Source organism: Antedon bifida, chromosome 4 (genome assembly GCF_963402885.1).
Source record: "Antedon bifida chromosome 4, ecAntBifi1.1, whole genome shotgun sequence".
NCBI classification, from domain to species: Eukaryota; Metazoa; Echinodermata; class Crinoidea; order Comatulida; family Antedonidae; genus Antedon; species Antedon bifida.
Window position 1 is genome coordinate 23,601,863 of NC_136229.1, and position 26,661 is coordinate 23,628,523.

Genomic DNA, 26,661 nt, shown 5'->3' on the forward strand with positions numbered 1-26,661 from the left:
TTTGGCTTTGGCTGATTATGTAGAATGGCCAAGATTCAATAATCCATACTGCTGCAGGGTCATTTTCTGTAAATTTACCCATGAGGACACCAAATGGGAGGGGTATAAAATGGATTTAATCATGTGAAAAAGCCACACGGATAAAAGTTGTTGGACATCGTCGTCCATGTGTATACAATGTTAAAACAGAAATGACAGCAACTTAAGTTGCCCGAGACAGTAACCCAAGTGACCACTCAAAATTAATGTTAATCATGTCAAGAGCCACACGTCTAATTCCTTTTGTATTGTAACTGTTACACATTGGGATGCAAAAAAATAGCATTGACAGCAACTTTATCCTAAAATAGGCCGAAAATGCCCGTTGGGCTATATCAGATTTAATCACGCAAAGAGCCACACGGCTAATTTCTTTTGCTTTGTAACTGTTACACATTGGGATGCACAAAAAAACCATTGGCAGCAACTATAATAAAACACATTAAATATCAGTGTTTTATAACTGCAGACAATGCTATAATTTACAACTGGTGTAATTATTTGAAACTATAAGTAGGTAAAGAATTAGGTTACGTTGTAAACAACATAATTCTTTTCTGTAAGACAATCTTAGAAATATTACGGTTAGGTTTATCAAATCAATTAGTATTCGCGTCATAGTTATCGTTTCGTTTCGAGTAACTTAGCGTCACTGAATTTTGTAAATTAATAAAGCCGACACGGATCTATACATTAAGGTAATGTACAGTGGCATTGAGAGATGGTAAGATATACACAGAAATGACAACACACAAACCATGGTGAAATCCTATTGGAACTGTACAGAATGAATGAATGAATGAATGAATGAATGAATGAATGAATGAATGAATGAATGAATGAATGAATGAATGAATGAATGAATGAATGAATGAATGACCGAACGAATGAACGAACGTCAATAAGCGAGCGAATCAATCAATCAATGTTATCTGAAACTCAATAATACTTCAATATTTCAATATTTATTTGTAAAAAATGTACAATTGATCAAAATATACACACTACAGTAAATAAAAGTATACAACATCGTACCCTTACTCCCATAAATATTACGATATGAATTAGTTTTGCAAAAGAATGAATAATTCGGATATATCAAGGCGGTAGGTGTACAACACGTAGAACAACGAATTCAACGATTAAACATTATTTTATTCTAACTTTTTTCGTTTCACGGAACGAAAATCGGAGCCGTGACGTGTGTGAATTGTCATTTATTATAAAATATGAGATATTATTTGTATGATACTTGCATTATGCTAATTAAGTAGCCATGGTTGACAATTATGGATAACAATTAAGTCGCCTATAGAGTAAAAATCAATTGGCCTAGAGTGACAATCAAGTGGTCTACGGAGGACAATTCTTATCAATTATCATATTAATGAATACAGTACGTACAGTCAGTCAAAACATGAATTTGACGCGCGCGTACAAGCTGGTAAAATTGTTTACGCGCGCGTCTATATTATGTCGCATTACTGTCGATAGGTTTTATAAATATTATTATAGTTCAAACGATTTAAATAAAAGTGTATGTTTATGATTACATTAAACATAATTTACCATAGGGTTGTATTATATCATTTTGAATTGTACGAAATGGTCAGTATAAATCACAAATATACAGTTGATAGTTAAATTAAATAAAGAAAGTAAAATGATAAAGCGAGTACGACGTGTCTTCAGATGTGCTTAATTGTAGTAATATTTCAAAAATTATAGATTTACACAAATTAAAAGATTAAATTATATAATTTCATCACAAATCACTTTGCGGTATAAATCATTGTAAACAAAAACTTGATTTGAAATATGATGAAGACATCCGTTGATAAAATAAAAAAAATACGGACGCATTAGATTTACATAACATAATTTGAATTACCGATATCGACCTAAGCAAACAGACCATCATCATTTAAATTGCGAAAAATATATACTAAAAAATAAAATAAAAATACACGTATTTTACTGTATAGTCTAAAATATAAAACTTTTAAAATATAGCTTATAGGCTGTGTACTGTAGCATTAAAATCGACTAATGATTTACCCACATATAATTTGCAACTAACTCTTATCAAAAACAAAAGTAGGCCTATGTACATTCAAGGCTAGCCTTGATACAAGTATAAAATATAATGTTCATTAATAACTCGTGTTATTAACTTCTGTATATTTTGGAATTGGAAAAAAAAATCACATACTGATCTATAATATAGACTAATGCTTGGTTCCCACCTGGGCGTACGCATGCTGAACAACACAGGTTAGTTAACCAATCACAGATAGTGGCAATTTGTATGATCCTTCTCATCGTCGTGATTGGTCAATATACTAATAACGTGTATGTACGTCATCGTTGCGTCAAAGTGGGAACCAAGATTTAAAGCCGGTTTTCCACTAGACGAATTTATTCACGCGAATCGAGAGTGTTTACTGATGCGCATGCGTATGAATATGTTCATATACTTTTTGTGACGTGGAAAAATGCGCAACCAATCATTACTCAGGATGTTCGATTCGCGCGAATATTTTCTAATAAAAAAAAGGCTTAAGCGTCGTATGCGCAAGGTTTGGCGAAGGAATCTATTGAGATATCATCTTTGTCATATTGCGATTACCCATTTAATAAGCACGCGAATTGTTATATTATAATTATTATTAACACATAGGTCTACAATGTCAACATTCAACAATGTATAATATGTTTTAAAACTATTATTAGGCCTATTATTATTATCTAACCTTGGAATAGCATATCACACAGTCATCTTTCCTGTGATCGCTTTAATATATTATAAGTACAGATAATATATTAATGTTGAGACAAAACATCGGCATATGTACAATTGCAAATGTCCAAAATATATGTTATAATAATTACTTTATCTAAACCTGGATGACTTAACGACCGGCTCTTTGCCGTGATCGCTAGAAATAAATGTGCTGTAAAACCATGGAGCAATTACAAACTATAGTATTCAAATAAATTGGAAGTTAACATGCAGCGTATTATTCTAAATACAACATTATAATGTAACATTAATGTATATTTATAACGCGTACAAGCGGGAAGAAGTAAAAGGTTTCAGCCTGGACATTTTTTAGGGTAAAGACGTAGGCTTACATAGCGGAACTAAATTTGATTCATAGCAATGTATGCTATATATCTGTAAGTAAAATTTATCCGTCGAAGTGATAAGTAGGCCTACGAATTTAAGCAATGAACGACATCGTATCAAAGTATTGTGGATGGCTTATCGATCAAAAGTGAAGTATGTTCCTTTATTCTGCTACATGTTGAGTCTAACAGCTATCACACAAACAGTCACGATCAATCAATTTATTCTGGGCTTAGAATTCCATTTCTGAACGATTGTTGTGTCTAGCCCATAAACGTTTTTCCTGCGGGGCTGTGCCATCTCCGTTAGCATCGATGCGTTTGAAGCTTCTATGCCGATACACAGCTGAAAAACAAAACAAAAGTCCATCATTGCATTTTTAGATTTTAGATAATATTTACAATAAACACGAAGAAAGGAAATGAACTAATAAAAATAAAATAAATATAGAGAAAAGTATGTTTAGAAAATCATTTTGAAAGCCAAATAATAATAAAATAGTATTTTAAACCAATTCTAATATTTATTTAGCAAGAAAAATTCAATCTCGATATTGTTCGCGAAATAGAGCGACTCGAAAATTAAACGATCGCGAAAATTAAACAATCGCGAAAATTATTATTTTGGAAACATTTTGAAACATGGTGGTAAGAGGATTTACAACTAAAGCCTTGATATTACAATGTTTTAATTAATCAAGAAGTCTGCAGTCGCGTTCGAATTTGTTTATAAATATTTTCTCAAATTCCGGATTTCAATTATAAGAATCATTCGAACTTAAATAACCCTTTTGTTATAGCAAATCACAATCAACTTCTGTTACCGCACTGGAAAGGTGACTGAATTCAAAACAGGGAAAAGGGTAAGATACGGCGGTAAGTATCCGTATTTTTTGTCGTCCTCAAGCTTAACTGCAATCTTGATTCTACATTCACACTGAGGCCACCAGACCCTCAGTGTGAACGTAGCTTTAAGCCTGGTTCCCACTAGGATGCAACGCAAGGACGTAAGCCGCAACGCAAACGAATTGACTAATCACAATTATGGGCCCTTGGGGGATAAACTTAAAACCTTTAGATATAGTATTGAAATACTTAGACAATACTGTTAATTCGTATTAACCATTTTTGGTCGCCATTTGAATCGCAAATTTCTTACTTACATATACAAATAAACTTTATTACTGACAGTTGCTTCTCAACGTTTATATTAATTAATAATTTTTTAAAAAATAGTTAGTGTAATGTGGATCACAATCACAGATTGACCTTTGTTTAACTTTACGCTTCAAGTTTCTGACGACGTGGTGAGTTGTGCGCGTAATTAAAGATTTATTACCGTATAGTTTGAAGGAGAAAATCAACTTCATATAAAAATGATTACATAACTGATGATTGATGGAATCATTGCATTTACATGACATTTAAAAAATAATTCTTATCAAATAGTTGTATTTGCGAAGTAGGCATACAAAGTGTCCTGTTATGAAGGGGAGTCCCATAGTAAAACATACCGTATACTCTTGGTTGGTTCTAAACATTTTTCCTTAATGAAATATAAAAATATTTGTTTACTACTCATATTCAACTATCGAACATGTATTTTTTTTAAATTTTTACACCTTGAAGAAATTTAATAGAATTTGCCATTCTGAAATCCAGTTTGATTTATATCTAAGTGTATCAAGTAATTCATTTGCGTTAATGAACCTGTCATCAGTTACAATATCCTTATTATTTCACACACCTGACCTTGTCCAATTTTTCTAAAGAATAATGACATGGCCATTGTATAAAATCATTTTGTTAAACCAAATTTGTTGATGTAATATAGCATCATAACATAATGGACGTTTAATCATACAGCAATTAAGTTGAGCTAACTTACATAGTATCGAATTATTATTTATGGCATGCTTTTAAAAATATTATTTTTCATATCATCAGAAGAGTAAAAATGAAGATTTCAATGTGATGAAAAATAAACAGTGAAACGTCTATCATTAGATTTACTCATCGCTATGGATTATATAATATGTCTCTCAAAAACATATTTAAAAGTAATTTATTTCATAAATAGATAATTTAGAATTCAATTATATAGAAAATGTGTATCTGTTACACTAATATTATATTTCATTTTAATGTATTGAGAATAGGTTTGACAATATAAATACCGATACAACAATGATTGAATATCACTGTGCATTATCAATAATACTAACAATAGAGCCTCTTAACGGTTATTTCTTTAATAACATTAGTTTAATTGAAATTGAAATATTTTATTTATACTGGGTTAGTTGAAACAAGGGTATCTTTAATAGCCTTGGTTGAAACGAAGAAACGTAAACGAAATGAAATACAGGCAAAGATGTTTTACCTCCATGAATCATACCTCATTGTTTTACATTTTCCTTTGTTCATTATTCTGTTTGTTAAGCCGGCGAAATAAATGATATGATCAATAAACGTTTACTGTAACTAGATTTGAACTCGTCACCACGAAGAGTTAGTTGAAGCAAGGGTATACTTAATAACCTTGGTTGAAACGAAGAAACGTAACGTTTATGTTGAAATATGGGCAAAGATTTTGTATGCTTGGTTCCCATTCTAGGACGCAAGGACGTAAACGCAACGCAAACGTGTTACCAATGACAAGCGACAGTTCGAATAATTCATCGCTTGAATTGGTCAACTCACTTACGTTGCGTCTACGCCTTTGCGTTGCGTCCTAGTGGGAACTAAGCTTTACCTCCATGATTCAACTACCTAGGTAGAGTTTTTTTTGTGTTGAGAATTCTTTAATAGTCGAAGCTGGTTACTACTAACCATTTCCCCAAATCTGAAGTTATTGTTTTTTTTATGTTAGTCCACCAATCGGCGTTTCGATTTTAGTCTACCGGTAGTTAGTTTACGAGCTCAAGTATTATACGTATGAAACGCAATATGTGCCAAAAAAATTATCTTTTACTAATATTAAGTCAAACCTACTAACCTTTGCTCCTTCGATTAATGGTATCCAATGCAGTGCGTTTTCTTTCAACGGGTGGTTGGTTGGTCGTGCTGCCGTACAACACCGATTCGTTATCATCATCGTAATCCATCACTGAAAGTCCATTTTGCGGTGGTGGTCCAGCTAATGATAAAAAATAAAAATGAATTAATTAAATAGATAGGCAAGTCAATGCTTTGAGATGTGTAATATTTAGTATCATGTTCATGGTGGGACGGACTGAAAAAAGTAAAACATTATTTAGAATTTGGCATTTTGCGGAAGCGATGATAAGTTATCACAACTCTGATAGTTATAAGCATGCGCAGATGATTGGAACGTTCTCTCATAAGTTTAAGCATGCGCAGATGATTGGAACGTTCTCTCATAAGTTTATAAGCATGCGCAGAATGACTGGATCTCTATCTAGTACTTCGACGCCTAATAAACAGTTCATAATTCAAAATGATATAGGCCTACCATTTGCCTTATTTTCGTTTGAAGTTTGCCAACTGTATTTGACTGGAGCTCCCTTGATCCTGTTAACTTCTGCTTGCTGGAGTCTAGCTCGACGGCCTTCGGGGTTTTCACGGTTCCCATTGGCTACTCGTGAACTGCCTTTAGCCCACATTCGACTTGCCTAATAATCATAAGAAGAATTGTGTTAAATATTATTTTATTTGCTTTCTTAGATAAAGGTTAACGTCGTAATTATCAATATGATGTTAATACATACATTAGTCAATGTATCAAATAATAACGCCATTAATAACAAACAACCATAGAAAATGAGTTTTAAAAAAGAAAAAAAGTAATTTATGACAATAATGAACAAATAGTTCGTAATTATTAACGACAAAAAAAAACAAAATATAATTGACTAAAATTATATATTAGGCCTATTACCGATCGTCCCATTTGATTTCTTTCAATGTCGGATGCTTTCCTGAAAATTTGTAAAATTTCGGTTGCGCCTTCAAGAACTGAAATAAAACATCATATTAATGTTTTAAATTGAATTAAATAAAATATGAATGCTTTTAATAATAATGTATATATAGACGCTAACGATTGTTGATTTAATGTTAAGTGCCGTTTATAATCAAACAAGACAAGGTTAAAGCTCTGTCTACACAACCAAACTAGGCCTAGTTTGACAAAAAATGTGTCCAAATATGGTAGTGATATGGCCAAATATAGTAGCGATATGACATATCATATATTTTGCCACATAGAGTTTGATAGTGTAGAAAGAACTTAAGGTACTGTATGGTGACGTCAGTTGATACCTTTTATATTGTCCATTCTCATTGCTGGTAACACTACAAGAACAATCCAACATGGCGTCTTGGCATCTTCAACTGCGTCTTTCACAAAACTCAGCGCAACAGACGATAAGTGGCGAATCCGTGCTCTGTCAACATTCTCTTTACGCGCTTCTAGTGCCAGCTGAACTTTGAACTCTTGAATGTCGAAAATCTTTTAAAATAATAAAAGGAAATAAGTTCAGTTATCTACAAAGTCAATTTTGCCTATGGGTAACCGTCTTTAGTTTGTAAATTCAAACACGATGAAGCAACTATGTAAGTACATTGTATGTAACCTTTTTGAGAATTAGGTTTGGAACGGGAGCTTGTCATTGGTCAACTTGTTTGCGTTGCGTATACGTCATTTGGTTGGTTCCTAGTGGGAACAAATCTTTTAGCTTGACGTATGCGCAACGCAGGTGAGTTGACCAATCACAAGTGACAATTTGGACGATCCATCGCGTCGTGATTGGTCAAATTACTTGCGATGCGCTTACGCCTTGCGTTGTGATCAAATTGGAAAAAGGCTTAAAGAATATTGTATATGCTATGAAACATCAACGAATAAACGTCTATTTCCGTATTATTATACGATACACAAAGTCTTTGAAAATGTTTAAGAGTATATTTAAAGTGCTCTTCAGTTGAGAGGAATCGGTGACGGTTGACTTAAGACAAAGTTCAACGTACATTATTTCTGTTATGATTATGTTTTCACTATTCATAGGCCTAATATTATTAACCATAATAAATTACTGCAATCTAAACATAATTACCTTTAATGGTTGATTGACTTCTAAATGACCCATATTCTCGACCAGTTCCGGTGAAAGACAATGATCTTGAGGTTCAAAACATCCTTTGACAAACACTTCATTTTTTCCTAGTCTTGTTGCCCAAACATTGCCTTCCTGATCTACCTCTAGTTGAACTCCTCGCCCTATGTGTGCCCGCACTTTCTCTGTCTGTTGGTCCCGTAACGGGTTTCGCAGAATACCAAAACCTAGCCTGAAAGGACAATTTTCAAATTTAAATTCAACAAACATTTATTTCATCAAATGCCATAACAAAGCATAAAATAAGGTATTATTATTTTATTACAAAAAAGAACAAGTACGAATTTGAAGCACCAGTAATAATGTATAATAAATAATATAATAAAAATGCTTAAACATATTGAAAATAATTATATATCTATGTACGACTGCCCCACCTTTTCCGAATATCTAGGTCCACCCATGATTTATGGGTTTATTAATATTAGTCAATGTGTTGCACCTGAAAAAGCTACAGACATAGACTTATACATGGATCCCTTACGCTACTTTTTTTAAGTGAATCGTTAGGACGAATGCAAATATCACTTGTTATGTAATTGCTCCTATTCATGGTAGTTTTATGTCAAACAACCAAAACTGTGTTTCTATTTGCTATAAGTATAAGTGGTGATTATCGGATGATAAACCAATTAAACAATGAAGCGATGAAGAAAACTAAAAAGAAAGTAAAACGACCACCAGGAAGACCAAAGGATAACTGGATAAACCAAATAAAAAAAAAAGATTTAAAAGGAAAAAAATGTAGACTTTAGCGCAACAACAAAACCATCCTGCCCAATACAGAAAAGTATGGAAACGAATAAAAAGCGTAATGTCTGAATGACGTAAAATGTTCCAAGAGAGATATAAGTAGTGTGTTTACCTGCCAGGGTATTGAAATCGGTACCCATCCACAATCAATGTGGGTGATTTTATGCAAAACTCAGTCAGTCTACAATGTTTCTCAAGGAAGTAAACTTTGGCCCAACAATCATCATCTATGTCGTTAATTTGTGAATACACTTCATCTGTTAGTTCCTGAAAAATAAAACAGTCAATCAATCAATCAATATATCAATCAATAAGTCCATTAATCAATATATTAATCAGTCAATATCAATTAATTAATCAATATATCAATCAAACAATATCAATTGATTAATCAATATATCTATCTATCAATAATAACATTTGATCAATAAATGCATATCAACCAATAAATCCATTGGTCAATATATCAATCAGCCAATCAATTAATTAATCAATATATTAATCAATCAATATCAATTAATCAATATATCAATCAATCAATATCAATTAATCAATATATCGAACATCAATATATCAATCAAAATAATCAATAATATAATATGAATCAATCAATATATCAATCAATATATCAATTATAAAAAAAAATGTATCAATCAATATTATCAATGTTTTCCTACCTCTTGCATTTTACTTTTCTTTGTTTTTATGTCTGTTTTGTTAACATTCGGACTTTCGAATTCACCGTAACTCAATCTTTTTGGTTTTCTTGCTGGTACTGGGGCTACTTTCCTGTTCTCAATATTTACCCGATGGCGATCAGTTCGTACCTTTAGTTCTCCATACAACATCTGGAATAAGCCAAATGAAAAGGAGGTTATTTATTTTATGTATTTCAACTTTATTAAGTCATTTGACGCGATGACGTGGGCATTAATAGGTCTATTTATTAAAAGAATTAAAACTTCTTAAAATTAGTCATAAATGCAAGGACAATCGCAAACTACCGGATCATTCGAACCGTCGCTTTCTGATTGGTCAAATTGCTTGCGTTGTCCGTACGTCATTGCGTTGCATTTCCTAGAGTGGAAATTAAGATTCAATATTGCCTTATAAAATAATGTATTATGCTAACATCCCTACCTCTCGTTTTCGACTGTCCTGTTTCTTTTGGTCAAGTTTATCTAGCCTCACAAATTCAGAATGAAATCGATCACCAAGTTGGTGCATCATTTCAAACATCTGCCGCTGTTCTTTGACTTCTTTTCGCCGTTTCGCCAGAATGGTGTGATAACGCCGCCTTGCCATTCGCCCGCGAACCATTCGTTGACACGTGATCACACGGTCTATCAAGTTATCAAGGATTGAGTCAAGTTGTTCTGTGTGCCAATATTTTAGGAATACCTGTGGAAGAAGGTATTTTTTATTATTGATTTAATTTAACATTATTTATAGAGGATGACCCTAAATAGCGTATGCTGACAATCTAAGGGCCCTCATGATCAGTTATGATAACTGTCTGTGTGACAGTGTGGCTGTGTGTGTATACTAGTACACCGAGGTAACTCAAAGATGTACTAGGTGCACATGAGCCAGATGTGTACACAGAAGAGTTGTTCCATGATTATTTGATAATCGTCGTTTCAATTTATTCAGCCATGTCTTACCTTAGTTTTACCAATCTCATAGCCTTCCAATCCAGCCACTTCAAGGAGTTTCCTACACGCAGATGACGTCATTTTGATGTCTTTTGATGCATTATATGCGATAAACTTATACCTTTAACGAGAGAAAAAAACATATTATTTTGCAGACATATTCAGACGGTCATTGGGTTTAACATTAAAATAATGAATCGGACACCATGAAGGTGAATTGTTGACCAAAAGGAAGATGGAGATTGCGTCTGCGATCCTCAAGCCCCATATGAATACCCGTAATTGTTCTTAGATGGGCTGCTAACACTCTTAAACAGTGCTGCAAAAATCGCAGGTTTGATATCACGCAGGCGGGGAAAACACAATTATTGGAAGGGCGTTTTATTACGTTGCGTAGGTTACTTTACGTTGGGAACCACGCTTTAAGCTCTGTCTACACCATTAAACTAGTTTGACAAAAAGTGTGGTGTGCCCAAATATAGCCTAGTAGTGATATGAAATCCTCATGTCCATATATGCGAACATCACATTTTTTGGGTCTCATAAAGTTTGATAGTGTAGACAGAGCTTAAGTCTTACAATGTTTTTGAACAATCTAATACCTGCGCAAAAATTCTGCAAATATCAGTCGCGTAGGGTATCCCTCGCGACGTATGCGAGTAGTTTCTAACACTCCAGTATATCGTAGTTGTCTGACAACTAGTTGAGGCTCAAATGTGTTTGGCTGACTGTACACGTTTGGTTTGACACAACGAACAAACTGTGGCTCTGCTCCCAACATCTTCTGCATCAGATCAGTCAAAGATTCCTAAAATAAGAAATACAGGTACAGTCAAATACAGTCAAATAAAACAACAATTTGTTGGTCGATGTTCTGATAAAATTCAATTTGTGTTACTATATCACACTGTATTATTTACTTGGATCCATTGCTCACAAATCACACTTTTCAGAGAATTCTTAAACTATAAGTATTTTCTTTAGTGAAACTTACACTACCTTGTAAGTTTCACTATAAGGTTTTGTTATTAATCATGAGAAAAAAAAGCTCGATTAAGATATCAGTATTATACACTAAATTGTTTTGTGGTATGTTAGGTTACACGAAATAGTTTAATCTAGTTTAGAACATAGCATATGTTTCTAGGAGAGCCCGTTTATGTAACGACAATATTCCATACTTTCAAAAGATGACAAATACGCACTTTAAGGTCTGCTGTAATATAAATGTGTTCGCTCGAGAATACACTCAAACTGATATTCTTTATATCCACCCATATTTCTAAAGCTATCAAACTTTATGTGACAAAAAATGTGATGTGCCCATCATGGACATGATGATGTCATACCACTACCATATTTGTGCATATCACTACCATATTTGGACACATCACACTTAGTTTGGTAATGTGGACAGAGCTTTATAAACGTATACTGTAATTAGTCCTAAAGTAATGTTTTCTTACTCTAAAATGCAGGCCACTTGATGCGAGTTGCTTTCGTTTCTTGTCGTCCTTCGCTTTCCCCAATCCTTCTTTCATTCTGAAATAAAACAATTATACGACTGTTCAATTCATTTGATTCCCAATACAAGCAACATGTTACACGGTTCAAATAGTTTCTTTACCGTGGATTAGCACCAGTGATAATCCTATTCCAATCTTAATACACCAGGCTTTAGTCAACAACTCACCAATATGCCTAACACACGTGTAAATATTCAATTTCAGATATTATTCGTATTGTTACAAAGAAACGTAAACAAAACCGTAGTAGTAGCCTCTGTCAAAGTCATCCACAGCTGATGGCTTATTTAAGTCGAAATAGAGGAAGTGATCAATGACGGTAGGTCTAACACTGCGGAAGTGGCGACACATTTCTGGCACGCATTTACACACGGAAGGAAACGCGTGCAGTAGTGTTTATATATAGCAATTGTTTATATTATCGTTAAAGTTATTTAGCGTTGTATTATACAAATGAATGATCAAAGTTGACATATCACAATCCTTCGTGCTCCACATCCTTATCCCTACTCTGACGTAATTTATACTTTATACTAAGTATATTGAGAATACCGAGCTTACGCTGATGGCTAAGGGTTAGATTCGAGCCCAAGTAAGCTGCACCTACAAGATTGTAATTGTTTGTAACTACTGTGGAGTAGCTTTGCGTCAGGGTGTTGAGTAATTGGTCAGATTGTTGCCCTACTTTGACGTAATTTGCACTTTCGTAATTCGTAATATGAATGTATTTTTATGCTAAAATAATGTTCACATAGCTAGTTCGACTATAGGCCTACTCTGTTAATTGCCCCTAGGCCTACCAATACCAGATCACCAGGTTATGCATTAATAATTTCTGCACACCCAGTCTTTTTTGGAAAGCTTAATACAGAAATATCGAAAGCAGGGTTGAAATTCAGGAGTTGATAACAACTGAAGGCCAATATTAAACGCATTTTTCACCTTTCAAAAAAGTAATTTCAGTATTTAGAAATTGGCACTGAGAGAGCTAGGCCTACTTACTGTTTCTTGAGTTTCTTGCCCTGGCTACGTGATATGCTCATTGTCCCGTCGTGGATAATTTTAGTTGGTTTTTTACAGAGTAAGATATCTCGTTGGTTACGAAGAGCTTGTCTTACATCTCTGGTAAATATAAATAACATTAAAAAACATAAGACATGGTACTAAGTTGGATTTGTATCATTCCCAGTTGGGTATGCCTGTTATCGATCTTTTAATAATTTGACTTAAATGTACTTAGCCTAAACGTAAATGTACTTAGGCTAAACTTAAATGTACTTAGGCTTGCTTATGTACTTAGGCTTGCTTATGTACTTAGGTTTGACTTAGATGTAGGATAAAACGCTTACTTACTTTTCATTGCCTTGTTCTGAAAACAAAAATTTCACCAAAATGTTGTCACTTTCGCTCATCACATCTTGAAGATTTTGGCTAAAAGTGTCACGATTCTTCTCAAGAAATCCGTTTGCGTCATACATAATCTATAACGTAGCAAAAAAAGTAAGTCTATTTATTTATTTCTTTATGCAAAGACAAAATACAATAAAAAATAATAAATATTGTAAATTTCTAATAATTTCTAATAACGTTATTATATAATAATAATAATGGTAATCTTTATAGTGTCTAATACAATGTTTCTAAGCACTGATCTTGTTTTTTTTAAAGATGGTGTTTTAAACCAAAATTCGAACTAGCTGCTTTTGGTGGACAAGGCAGGTACCCTACCATTATATCATATGCTTACTTACATCTGCTGCGAAGTGTTTGATTCCAAAAACCGACAGTCCGCTATTTTTCTTCGCAGGTTTAATCACGTTTGAATGTTTTCCGTGATTTGATATTATTTTGCTGACCAGTGATTTATCTGATGCTTTTGGAAAACGACTTTCTTCATCCAATATTGCGAGTATACCAAGTGGTTTCTAAATATAAAGGTCGAAGGTCAAATACGGTCAAACAGTATGACAATATACCACAATCAAATATGGCAACACCATTACTATATATGGCAATAGCGACAATAACAGATAACTATAATTACTTGTCTAGACACAACTTTTCAATCGTTTATCAATGAAAACAAGATCATAGCATACCATAGTGGGAACATGGATATAACATACAACTAATTACCCCAAGAAATAGGTCCAATGTGGCTTGATTATCGGTAAATTTGATGCTAGATTTGGGAATTCCTTCTTGTGAATACTCTTGTAGTTCCCACGCAAATATACGTTGATTGAAGTAGAATTGAAGTTGTTCGTTGGTTACGTTTATACATAGTTGTTCGTAGCTGTTTTTCTCGAAGTTCTCAAATCCGTAAATGTCTAAGATTCCTACCTCGCAACCAGGTTGACCCCTGCAAATAGTTTTGTAACATTAAAATATGGAATAGTGTGATTGAAAACGAAAACTGTAGCAACGATGGTGCCGAGAATGAATATGTAGATGATGATGTCGGTGATGATTGCAATAATATAAATGTAGGGGATCGGAATAACATGCGACATAACTGTAGACGACACGTAACACTTTCTTCTCCACTCTAAGGGTCTCTTTATGTCGTACAAACGGCAGTCATTCCAGTCGTCTGTCCAAGACATATGTTAAGATGGACCAGTACACATGTGTAACCCCCTACTCATAAGATGCACTGGGTTCTTTAATGTACACGAGGACGTTTACGCTGGATTCCTTATCCGATAAGACTTGTGTTCATAGCGAAAAGTCCATGAAGATGATGAGGATGAAGATGGTGACAAGTACTAATGGTGATAGCGATGATGATGATGTTGATGATGATTATGACGATGATGATGATGATAATGATGATGGTGATTATGATGACTTTGTGGATGCTAAAATAAATATGATGATGGACGTTTTCCACTTACGCTTGAGATTCGTCGGGAGCCAGTAATGTGTTGATTTGACGAACAATCCAACTAAAGAGACGACTGTAGAGGGCTTTGGCGAGAGCATCACGTCCATCTTTGGCTTTGTCCACATTCTTTAAGGTTAAGATTCGCTCACCTGTAAACAGAATGTGCAATATCATGATAGGCCTAGGTTGTGAACTTAGTAAAATAATTGACAGCTTGTGTCGAATAAATAATCAAATAGATCAAAAGAAGACAACAACAAGTAGTATAATACAGTATAACCTCTATTAAGTGGACACCTTCGGAAACAAATAAATATGGGTTGGGTCGGGATAGATGGCCGTACATAAAAAGTTCCCGCTGAATAGGAGTGTCAAATGAATAGGTTAGGTCCGGTGTGTCCCGACGGAAAGGTTCTACTTTACACTGAACAAGATAGGTTTTATAAATATAAATTACCTCTAGTTACATTGACGTTCGATATAAGAGCAGTTGCAAGTTCTGTAGTATCAATTGACAGAAGTTGAGATACTGAAAAAAAAGAAGGTTACATTTTAAACAAACGTCACAGTGTCGAACGACCTACATCTCGACAGCAACCAAAATGTGTGACGATATAGAGGGCGCACTATAATTTAATACCAGATAATTCCAGTAATACTGTTAAACGGTCGATTACATTATGTACCAGCAGTACATGATGCATCTTAATACTTTTTAAAACACTTACCGACTTTAAGAACGTACTCATCCACGATATAAGCACCATCGGTATCTTGATCGGTATCAAATTCAATATCAGCAACTTGGACGACAGCTGAGAGCATTGTGAAAATCATAAGGATGTCCTGTCAACAACAAATTACAATATCACAAATTATATAAATGTTTGCATATTTTCTACGACAAATAATCTGACATATGTGACATTATTTACATGCCCACAGCTTCTCTATATGACGTCACCGCGTCAATGTATACATGGCTAATTAATACGAAATATGCATAAGCCTTCTCCGTGATTGAAGGCTGGTCCCAAAGATGTATCTGTGCTCTAACGTACAGTTGTTTCCTATCCCAGATGACGGCTCCCCCAATGAAAGAGCATTCTTCGATAAGAGTCGCCGCTTATGATAGGTCGAATCATTTGCGTAGTTTAAACGCGTAGCTAATGTGAACTAAGCTTAATACGCACATACAGTAATCTATCTTTTTTAATCTAGCACGTGCTGGGAATTCAATTCACTTTCGATTGACAACATACCTCTGGTGTAAATCCAACCATTTCTAAGATATCTTGAAGCTCATCAAACATCTTCTGGCAGTGAAAGAAGTCATCTTCACTTTCGTAGATGTGACCTTTTCCGTATTTATTGAGAACCCTGCAAGATGAATTGGTTTAGATTTCATATAAAAAAAAGAAAGTATTACGATTCAACTTATTCTTACTGACAAAAGAGGAAGCTATCGATGTGTAATTCTATACTATGAGAGGAGGCACGCTCTCTTTTACAAAAATGCAATATAATATAATGTCTTCGCACGTGCTCGTCTTAAGCTCTGTCTACACTATCAAACTAGTTTGATAGTGTAGACAGGGCCATACACAAATTCTATGAAAAATCAAACACCAGTCATGATATTTTGTGAGTAGGCCTATACGACCTTTTTGGAGTATCCTTACTATGTGTTCAGAGATCTGATATTGATCTCTATTAGAGAGCTGGAAACAGAAAATATGGCTAATTTGAGGTCCTTTAATATTACTGTGATTTATTAAAGAAATACCTGGCCTGCACTTACCTGTGTTGTTCCGGTGGGCTGAGTAGAAGACCTACTAACTGCTGTTCCGTAAGACCCGCAAACATGTAATAAAAGATGTGGAAGTTCTTCTCTCCATTCGACTGATAAATGACTCTTGATTTCTCCAATAAATATTGGTCAATCTTTGCTGTAGATAAACGATTCAATACACAGTTAGAATATATGAACCCATTCATCTTGTAGTTATGCTTGGTTCCCACTAGGACGCAACGCAAGGACGTAAGCGCAACGCAAGTTGACCACTGACGAGAGTGATAGTTGAAAATATCCATCGCTTATATTGGTAAAATCACCTGCGTTGCGCTTACGTCCTTACGTTGCGTCTTAATGGGAACCCAGCTTTTTGTCATTACACATTGCCTGAAAGCTCGGTCTACGCTATCAAACTAGTTTGACAAAAAAAAGTCTGATGTACCCAAATATGGTAGTGATATGCCCAAATATGGTGATATGAAATCATCATGTCCATATTATGAGCACATCACATTGTTGTGGCAAAATAACAGCTCTCTGGACATCGGCACGATATAAGCTGTCTTGTTTCATTTCACGAATTTGAAAGACAAGTAACTGAAGAACTTGAACCAGTCTCGGATTTTGAAATCGAGGACCCAAATGGCCTAAATGATGTGCTTAGCTAAACTATCTCTTGCATGTATTTTTGTTTTCAAAGTTTAGGAGGATCCATTTGATCTGCAGTGTACTTTTAATGATTTTATTATTAAATGTCCATACCTCCTACTATTTGTCCATCATCTGAAAATTTTAGTTCAACGAATTTGCCAAATCGACTTGAGTTGTCGTTCATTACGGTTTGTGAGTTGCCAAATGCTTCCAGAAGAGGATTTACCTTGAATAATAATAAACATAAATAATGTATCGAATAATACAATGTTCAGCGTCTTTACTTCCAGATCTGATGGTTGCAATCCACAGCCTGTTTGTCTGTATATCCGTGTGTCCCAGTCCATGTTTGACTTTCTTAGTTAAACTTTAACAATTTGTATATACAATTTTGTTTTGGGAATTGCAATAAAGTTTCTTATCTATCTATTTATCTACCGTATCTTATCTTTGATACAGAAATCTGGACTACTATTTTTCTTTCTCTGTGTTAAAATTCCGCTCGAGTGTGAGGGTAGAGGTAAACCATCTATATCTTACTTTAATTCTACTCTATGTTTTTATCAAGCACTAGCCTAATAACACGATCTAGATTTTACGCTTGCTACGCATAATATGAATGGTTTACATAATTTAATAATTATGTTATCTGTAATGCATTATTTATTTCTCTCGGTAAAACGAATTTCCATAAATTATAAATCTACGGAAATCGTTATCCCATCAGCATTTCTTAATAGGTTCTTTTAACAAATGTTGCTGGTACAACTTAGCAACAAACAGGTGTTTTGTTTTGTTGCAATCAAACTCTCATTTCAGCTGAAGGCTGTTTTGATACAGACTACCAAATAACAATGACAATACAGATGATAGATATTATCATACGAAAATAAAATATACTCTCATACAACACCAACAAGGAAACAAACAATATTATTAATATATTCTACTTGCATTAATCAAACTCTTTCTAAAACAAATTTGTTCATGCTTCAATACAGCCTATTACACAATTAATGTAGGCTTACACATATGTTTGTTTTCGTGAAGATAAACTATAACAGAGTCACAACGCATGAAGGGACATAAAGCGGACGCGCGCGTACAAAATGCAGCATTAATCATCAGCTTTTGTACGCGCGCGTCTCTTTTATGGTGCGTGTACGGTTTCAGTCATACCTGTAGAATTTTAGCTTGTAGATTTTGTTTCTGGCTGTTACAGTGACTGATAATATGGCCTATTATGTACTTCGCACTTTCCGTTTTTCCAGCACCGGATTCACCGCTTATGACGCAACACTGTCTACTGCGGGTCCGCTTCATGTTGCCGTAAGCTTTATCGGCTACCGCGAATATGTGTGGCGGCATCGATTTGCGGTATGTCAGGTTTGTGTAAGCACATGATAGCTAGAATATAATGAATAAGTTGCGTTTTAATGATAGATTGATTTGTTTTATAGAACTCAAATGCCTCCCAACATCATTTTCATCGTCATAATCATCGTCGTCGTCCTATCTATCATCGCCATCATCTTTATATCTATCGTAATAATCATAATTACAATAGATGTATTCATTTTTAATATCGCCTTCATCATCATTCATCTCACGCTGTTTTCTATCATTATACTTACATCGTATGTGTAGATTGACAAGGGCTGATATGGATTCACGGAAATCAAAATATCACCAATGTATGTCTGTAAAAAAAAGTCACAACAACTGAATAATGTTTAGACTGGCATACTAGTAGTCAATGCGCAACAGTAGTTACTATAGTTGATTACGTATCTACACACTATGTTATGCAGAGGTTTAATGTGCGCATATTAATGTTTTATGTAAAATTTGTACTTGTATATTTATCTATTTCTACGATAATACCGTACAATTATACGGAAAATCTGCTATAGCTCGAGATAGAAAACCAGTACAGTATATAAATTGCGGTTAAAGAGGGTTAGGTTTTAATTCTAATGATCCTGGTGTAAAACAAAGCAAATAACAGGAACTAGAATAGATAAGTGTTTCGTGTTCGTTTTCTAGGCCACTTACATAGATAATATTATTTTCATAACGACGCATTAACTCCGCAATTAACGTCTTCTCGTCGAGGGTTGTCAGAACCGTCAGATCGTCAATCAAACCAGTGCTGGCCTGCGCCATGCTTTCGCGGGACTTTCGTCTGAAAAAAAGAAAGAAGAGGGGAATGAGCATATGCCTAATAAACACACCATTAATAAGCATATACTGATTATTAATATTAAACAAAGTTTGCAATGGCACAATCAAATAAGAGGTATTCCAATTCTCCTAGTGTATCTTGGCTAATGTTTATATTCCAAATTCCAAATGTGACAAAGTATGTTTAAACGACGCTGTAATACAATACTTTCCTGAAAGAAAGAAATTGATCACTTTTTAAAAAGAGTGGAACAGGGCACTTACATTTCGCTGTATTTGACGAAACTCGAAATATTCGTAAGCACTTATAGTATACGCGCCGTATATAGTATATGTCGTCACAGTATTCAATTGTATATGAATACACGATAATTAATACAATGATCCAGTGACGTTTATATAGTCTCTCTCTATGACCATATGCGAAAAAATAAATAGAATTTTAAGAACGCAATCCTTAATGTGGATTACACACAATTTAATTCTAAATATTGCATAATCCTTGACAATGGCCTACAGTTACTGGTTATTTGGTATAGAAATATTTCACCTAATGGTAAGCCTAGTGTTTTTGCAGAATGACGAGGGTGACAATTATTTATATGGATTCGGTCTTCAATCGATATGATATATAATAATATTTATTTCAGCTGACATCTCGCATTTTCCTACAATGAAAATGGCACTTCCTGATAATTTCGGCTTCGAACCAATAATCTAGGATTTATAAGTCGGTCACCGTCACCTCTTTTGCATGCAACCTACACTGTATATGTTGGTGGTATAAAATCAAAATCCGCATTGACATTGTACCCATCTTGCGCGACCTATCCATAGCATTACCTCCTGAACTTATTTACTGAGTGAAGGGGAATAGACCTACCTAAAATACAAATCGTTGAATCTTCCATGTTTGAACTATAAAAGTGCACACTCACTGTTCAACCTTTTTTCTTCAGTTTGTATGAGTCAATTGGGATACTAGGGTTGAATGTTCAAGTATATTACAAACATCATTAACTAATGTTTGTGTGTAGGCCCTATTTAATGTTCGTGCTGTTTTTAAATATCCGGGCTATTTCCGAAATGGATCAAATAGATATAGGAAATAGAGTTCACGTAACGGTTAGTAGGCTTATTCAAAGTGTGAATTTAGGCTTCATATAATAGGTTACTTTGAAATCTTACTTATCCCCATGTTTAATGAATGAAGGCATACATGGAGATAGTAAACTATTGATATTCTCAGTATGTCTTTATAGCCTACGTGTCCACTTTAAAGGCGTTTACTCCTACATACAGTAATTCAACATAGTTTAATGCCCTATAGACTATACAAAAGATATTCTCAGTACGTAAAGGAATGTTTTACGTGTTTTTTGTCTTAAACCTACCCAGGCTGCTAGATATCACAGTGAAACGCACGTATCAACAAGAAGACACGGACAAATATACTATATAGTACCACGATCTTTTGTCGCGAATGCACGCGCAAATTTCTCTGCCTGACAAAATTATCAATACCGTAATGAAACGTTATCTACGTTTTAGGAGCTACGTTTCCGATGGATGTGGCGTAAAGTTACAACAGGGCATTTAACTATGTATAGTATAGGTACAGTACTCAAAGTTTTAGGCCTATTTGTATAGACCTATTTGAAATTATTCAAATAGTGTATTTCAAAATGTATAGGCCTAGACGTACGTGTGAATGTACAATGGTTGTTGTACGGTACTTGTAGGCTACTCATGTAAATATTGTTATGTGACAACAGTCGTACAGAGCTAGATAAACGTGTGAAACGGACAATGTGGTAGGCCTTATGGTACGCATTTTACTTGTCAATTTAGAATTAAATACTGTAAATATTGTCCTGTAATAGTCGTACAAAGAAACAAAGGAACTCTATCAACTTTTAAATGTCGGGTAAGGCCAGTTGGCTTACTAATATAGACCTAATAAGGAGTAAGCATTATAACCAGGTCCAAGCGGGGCCCACAAAAAGCAACCATTAAGAATACCAACTAACCTTTTTATCCAATTCATAATTGATTGTTTTTCTCACCAAAATATATGGCCTATACACAAATATCCGGATCGTATACAGTAGGCCTCCCTGTTGCCGTATTGTAGCAAATAACACTGATCTAGATTCGAAATCAAATCACCTAACCCACGGTTCCTTTGAGTATGGCATGTTTGAGTTGATCTCTAAAATACCCAAAGATTTCGCTCCTTTTCTGCCACTCTATTTTAATTAATCCGCCTATTCATAAAATTATATTTATGAATGGGTGACGACAAACCACACTGTTTCATCTAACGCTACCGCAGTTACGTATAACTCAGGTATACAAGTCTTTGTTGTTGTGAGTTAACACGCTTCAGTAATTTATTGATAATCTAAGCGAACGTGATGTCAATCTGCTGGAACCGTACAAGCCGTTTGAAGAATGGAATATTGTTTGCAAAATCAAGTATTAATAAGGTTCATTCATAATTTATAATATCAGATTTAATCATGTTACGAACAATGTAAGATTAAAACATACGTAGGTGATTAAAATCGTTTATGATCATTTCAATTCATATTTTTTCGAAATTAATAATATTAATAGCGAAATTATTATCGTTAATTTTTACGAGATTTTAACCGGTTAGTTGGCATGCGTTTGTCCATGGGCAGTTCTTTCAACGACATTTCACACTCCATACCCATAGATATAATCTGGGTTTCAGACGGAGTTTTGACTTAATATTAGTAAAAAGATAAATATTTTGGCACATATGACGTTTCATACTACTTGAGCTTTGTATTTCAGACAAACGTCGAAAAGCCTCGAAATAACTACAGACTTAGGGCAAGTCTACCATAGATATACAGTACTCGAGATATTTAATGGCAAAAGTTTCGCCAACTCAAATGTGTTCATTTGATGACGTCACTGAAGACTTCTTCCGTTAATTGTAATCCTGCTATGATTATTGTCATTGTCACAAAACCACCGACTGCTGTTTGGTTGCGACATGGTACAATTTGTTTACAAAAATAGAATAGTTACAGTATTTCACATACCACAATAACGATGACACAATTGACGTAACAATTCATTCATGTAACATAACACCGTACATAATTAATACCTTTTTATTACTATTTTTGTACTATATCTTGTTTTTTATATGGGTGATTCACAGCAAACACGAATCACCATGGAAATTAATCCATTAAATACTGCATGCAATTTGACGATGATGAAGAAGACATTATTTCGCATCAAAGCCTTGTATTTATGTGTTTTTCTCGATCATTGCCATTGGCAATGTGCGGACTGAAGTGACACTGAATGATAATAATGACGATAATTCGTTGCGGAAGATATGATATGATAAGGCTGGTGAAGACGATTATGATGATAGTGACGGCGAGACGACACCATCATTGAATGATGACGGGAGGAGATGTGATGATGATGATTGTGAAGCGAGGCGACACCATCATTGAATGATGACGAGAGGAGATGTGATGATGATGATGATTGTGACGGCGAGGCGACACCATCATTGAATGATGACGAGAAAAGATGTGATTATGATTTATGATGATTGTGACGGCGAGGCGACACCACTATTGTAATGCTGATGGGAGGAGATGTGATGATGATTTTTATGATTATGATGATAGTGACGGCGAGGCGACACCATCATTGAATGATGACGAGAGGAGATGTGATGATGATTATGATAGTGACGGCGAGGCGACACCACCATTGAATGATGACGAGAGGAGATGTGATGATGATGTTGATTGTGACGGCGAGGCGACACCATCATTGAATGATGACGAGAGGAGATTTGATGATGATGATGATAGTGACGGTGAGGCGACATCATCATTAAATGATGACGAGAGGAGATGTGATGATGAATGTGACGGCGAGGAGACACCATCATTGAATGATCACGAGAGATGTGATGATGATGATGATGATGATTGTGACGGCAAGGCGACATCATCATTAAATGATGACGAGAGGAGATGTGATGATGATTCATGATTGTGACGGCGAGGAGACACCATCATTGAATGATCACGAGAGGAGATGTGATGATTTATGATGGTTGTGACGGCGAGGCGACACCACCATTGAATGACGACGAGAGGTGATGTGACGATTATTATGATAGTGACGACGAGGCGACACCATCATGAAATTAATGATTGATGATTCACGATTCAGACGATACATTGTATGATGGTGATATGATCCATCGCGTCGTGATTGGTCAAATTACATGCAGTGCTCGTACGACGTCATTGCGTTTCGTTCTAGTGTGGGAACCAAGCTTAAACAGTTTTGTCAGCATTATGTTTAACGTCTACAAAACACAAGTTGGCAATGTATGTTAATTTGTACGTAAGATTATCATAATGGGTATTGGCAAGAAGGGAAATCCCCTACTATTTACCGTACAATTAATCTCAATTACTGAACATTATTAATTTATTACTGTCTTACTCTTACTTAAGTATAAAAATACCTCCATGGTTTTACTGTAGTATATCACGTGTAGACTTTATGTAAACTCACACTTTGTACATTGCACTTTGAGTTGATAACAAACAACACACGCTACATAAATAAAGGCTGATTTAAAGGACTTTTACTTAGTATTCAATTCATATCAAGTTTTACCGGTAGGATACATCCGGAGACAATACCAATCTGTCCGTTACCGGTATAAATCGAAACCGAAAATGAATTTATCATATTTTTAATAGATCTATATAGGCCTAATATGTTCTCGTGGTTTTTATACCCGATTACTCCCGTTGTACCAGTATTCTATGATTGTTTTAATGCAAGCAAAAAAATGACGTTCTCTGTGCCATTAACATTCCAACGCAAATGAATTTATTATACACGTTCTTTTTTATACCCGATTACCCCCGTTGTGTACCCCACGATTTTCTAATGTAGGGAAGCGACGTTCTCTGTGACAGTAACATTACATTGAGGCTTAAGCGCAACGCATAATGTACGCGTGTATTTAATAAGAATACGTACTGTAGGCCTACTACGTGTAATAATATTATGTCTGAACGTTTGAGAGGACTGGTATATATAGTTATTCATTTCTGCTAATTAGGCTTCAGCCGCTCTCAAATTGAGTATATCATATCATGTGGGTTCCAATCACAGAATGTACAGTATAAGTAATACGTCGCAATCAAGTTAACGAATATTAGTGTGGAACAATACGGTTACTGTATGACGTGTAAACCATGCTAAAACAAAGCATTTCATTGTCTGCTGTTAGGCCAATGTCAAAGTTTAAAGTTTTACGATTCTATGTACAGTATCGGTAATTATCTTCAACACAGCGGAACACGGATGATATTGTTATACTGTATTTATATTCTATAGAACATATCTTTGAACAAGTGTACTTGAACCTGCTTTGTGTTCGATGAGCACCTAGATAAAAGGTTTTACTTAAAGTGAAACCCGTACCCAACCATGGTCTGCTACCCAAACCCACGAGGCTTACACAATAGGCCAATACACAGGTTTTTTTTTCTTCATATTTTAACTTTTTAGCGTTTAAAAGTGAAACAAATTCGTTTAATTTGATGAAATAACCTCAAAGTACATTGCATTTATAATCCTAATAGCATTGTCTTTCGAACATAAAGTTTCGCCGAAATAACTTCCGCGCCGATTAAAGTCCATTCACACACACGTGTATACTGTATTGATTATATAAAGGCGTATATACGTCTTCCATTATTTAACATACCGTATCAATCATTTCGATTAAATTTTACCGTATTTTCTCTTAAACGTCTTGTTCACAAGTATAAAGATGGTTAGGTAATGATGTATATTTTTTTTCAGTCAAATTTGTTATAATAAATATAAAATTCAATGTCTGACAATATTTTAAATGAACACCAAAAGTTCATAAATTCAGCTCTAAAATGTATGACATTGTCGTTCCTAGTGCTAAATTTTAAATAATTATGATGGAAGTAGATTTGTTTCCAATGGATTTGGAATAGCAATAGGTTAACTTTGGATGGAGGTGGGTGGTATGGCCTATTAATTTGCGTTTATTTACGATTGTTGTGTATATTCGTTTTGCAAGTTATGTACTGGGTACGAAGAACAAAGTTAGAAGCATGCAACGAATGCAATGAATCATTAGTAGATATATAGAGACCCGCTATTTTATACTGGCCGATCTGAATGAATACCGATAGCCTGGAACAAAGAAACATATTTGATATTATGTTTAGGTATAAGGTGTATAGATCTTATCGACTCTTTGATCATGTAACGACTTCTGTCGACATATGGCCATCCGCAAACAAATTCTTACATAACTTTGCGATCTCTTTTACCTGTATTGTATTCATTTTCTCATTTCCAACCAAATGTTATTATTGTAGTGTTATGTTAATCTCGGCCCATTCATACCTGTACTTACAACATTGTTCTTTCCGCTTCAGTGTCTTTTATAACTTCCGTGTTTCTATCAAACTTACCTTGTTTAGCAAAAAGGGTTGGTCCTGATAACTTCCTATCAACTTTCAGATATATAATTCCACGAGAATATTGAATTAAACCAAAGTACCGATTCTTGATCGCCTTCTTAGGCCTAGAAATGAAGCAAGCCGCTGAAGAATACCTTGTGCTAATACTAATCACGATCAATAAGTGCTGACTAGTTGATCATTAAACCGATTCGTGAAAACGAGCCTATGACGTGAATTGATGGTAAATAAAAAGCGATTATTTGATAACAACAATATATGCTCAGTCATGCGTTTAAATGTATACAAAGTACAATTGGGCGCAGCTAGCAGCCACTGACTCAACCCCGGTACTGTTGTTACCT

General features: G+C 34.7%; 1 protein-coding gene across 2 annotated transcripts; it reads right to left on the minus strand.

The window, feature by feature from the left end:
* Nucleotides 1-967: 967 nt before the first annotated feature.
* On the minus strand, nt 968-26,661 carry LOC144841029 (myosin-IIIb-like). Of its 2 annotated transcripts, none has more exons than XM_078697176.1 (26): nt 26,309-26,661; nt 19,629-19,758; nt 19,208-19,273; nt 18,753-18,980; nt 17,685-17,799; nt 16,929-17,076; nt 16,390-16,507; nt 15,856-15,973; nt 15,585-15,656; nt 15,138-15,276; nt 14,377-14,602; nt 13,992-14,165; nt 13,594-13,721; nt 13,243-13,362; nt 12,181-12,256; nt 11,317-11,522; nt 10,724-10,835; nt 10,200-10,460; nt 9,737-9,907; nt 9,172-9,326; nt 8,247-8,478; nt 7,453-7,642; nt 7,070-7,146; nt 6,644-6,803; nt 6,167-6,307; nt 968-3,514 (listed from the first exon to the last, which is right to left on the minus strand). In XM_078697176.1, exons 2-26 carry the CDS (start codon nt 19,737-19,739, stop codon nt 3,402-3,404), a joined length of 3,657 nt encoding a protein of 1,218 aa, XP_078553302.1. In that variant the 5' UTR covers nt 19,740-19,758; nt 26,309-26,661; the 3' UTR covers nt 968-3,401. The 2 variants fall into 2 exon arrangements, with proteins under 2 accessions (XP_078553302.1, XP_078553301.1); XM_078697175.1 differs by lacking the exon at nt 26,309-26,661 and adding an exon at nt 21,788-22,076.

Bases quoted from the DNA above. Each gene is read 5' to 3' on its own strand.
- LOC144841029 (XM_078697175.1), bottom strand. The intron at 14,166-14,376 runs GTAATTAGTTGT...CTTTATATTTAG, and splicing joins CATTGGACCTATTTCTTGGG to AAACCACTTGGTATACTCGC. The intron at 10,836-11,316 runs GTATTAGATTGT...CTCTCGTTAAAG, and splicing joins TTTGCAGAATTTTTGCGCAG to GTATAAGTTTATCGCATATA.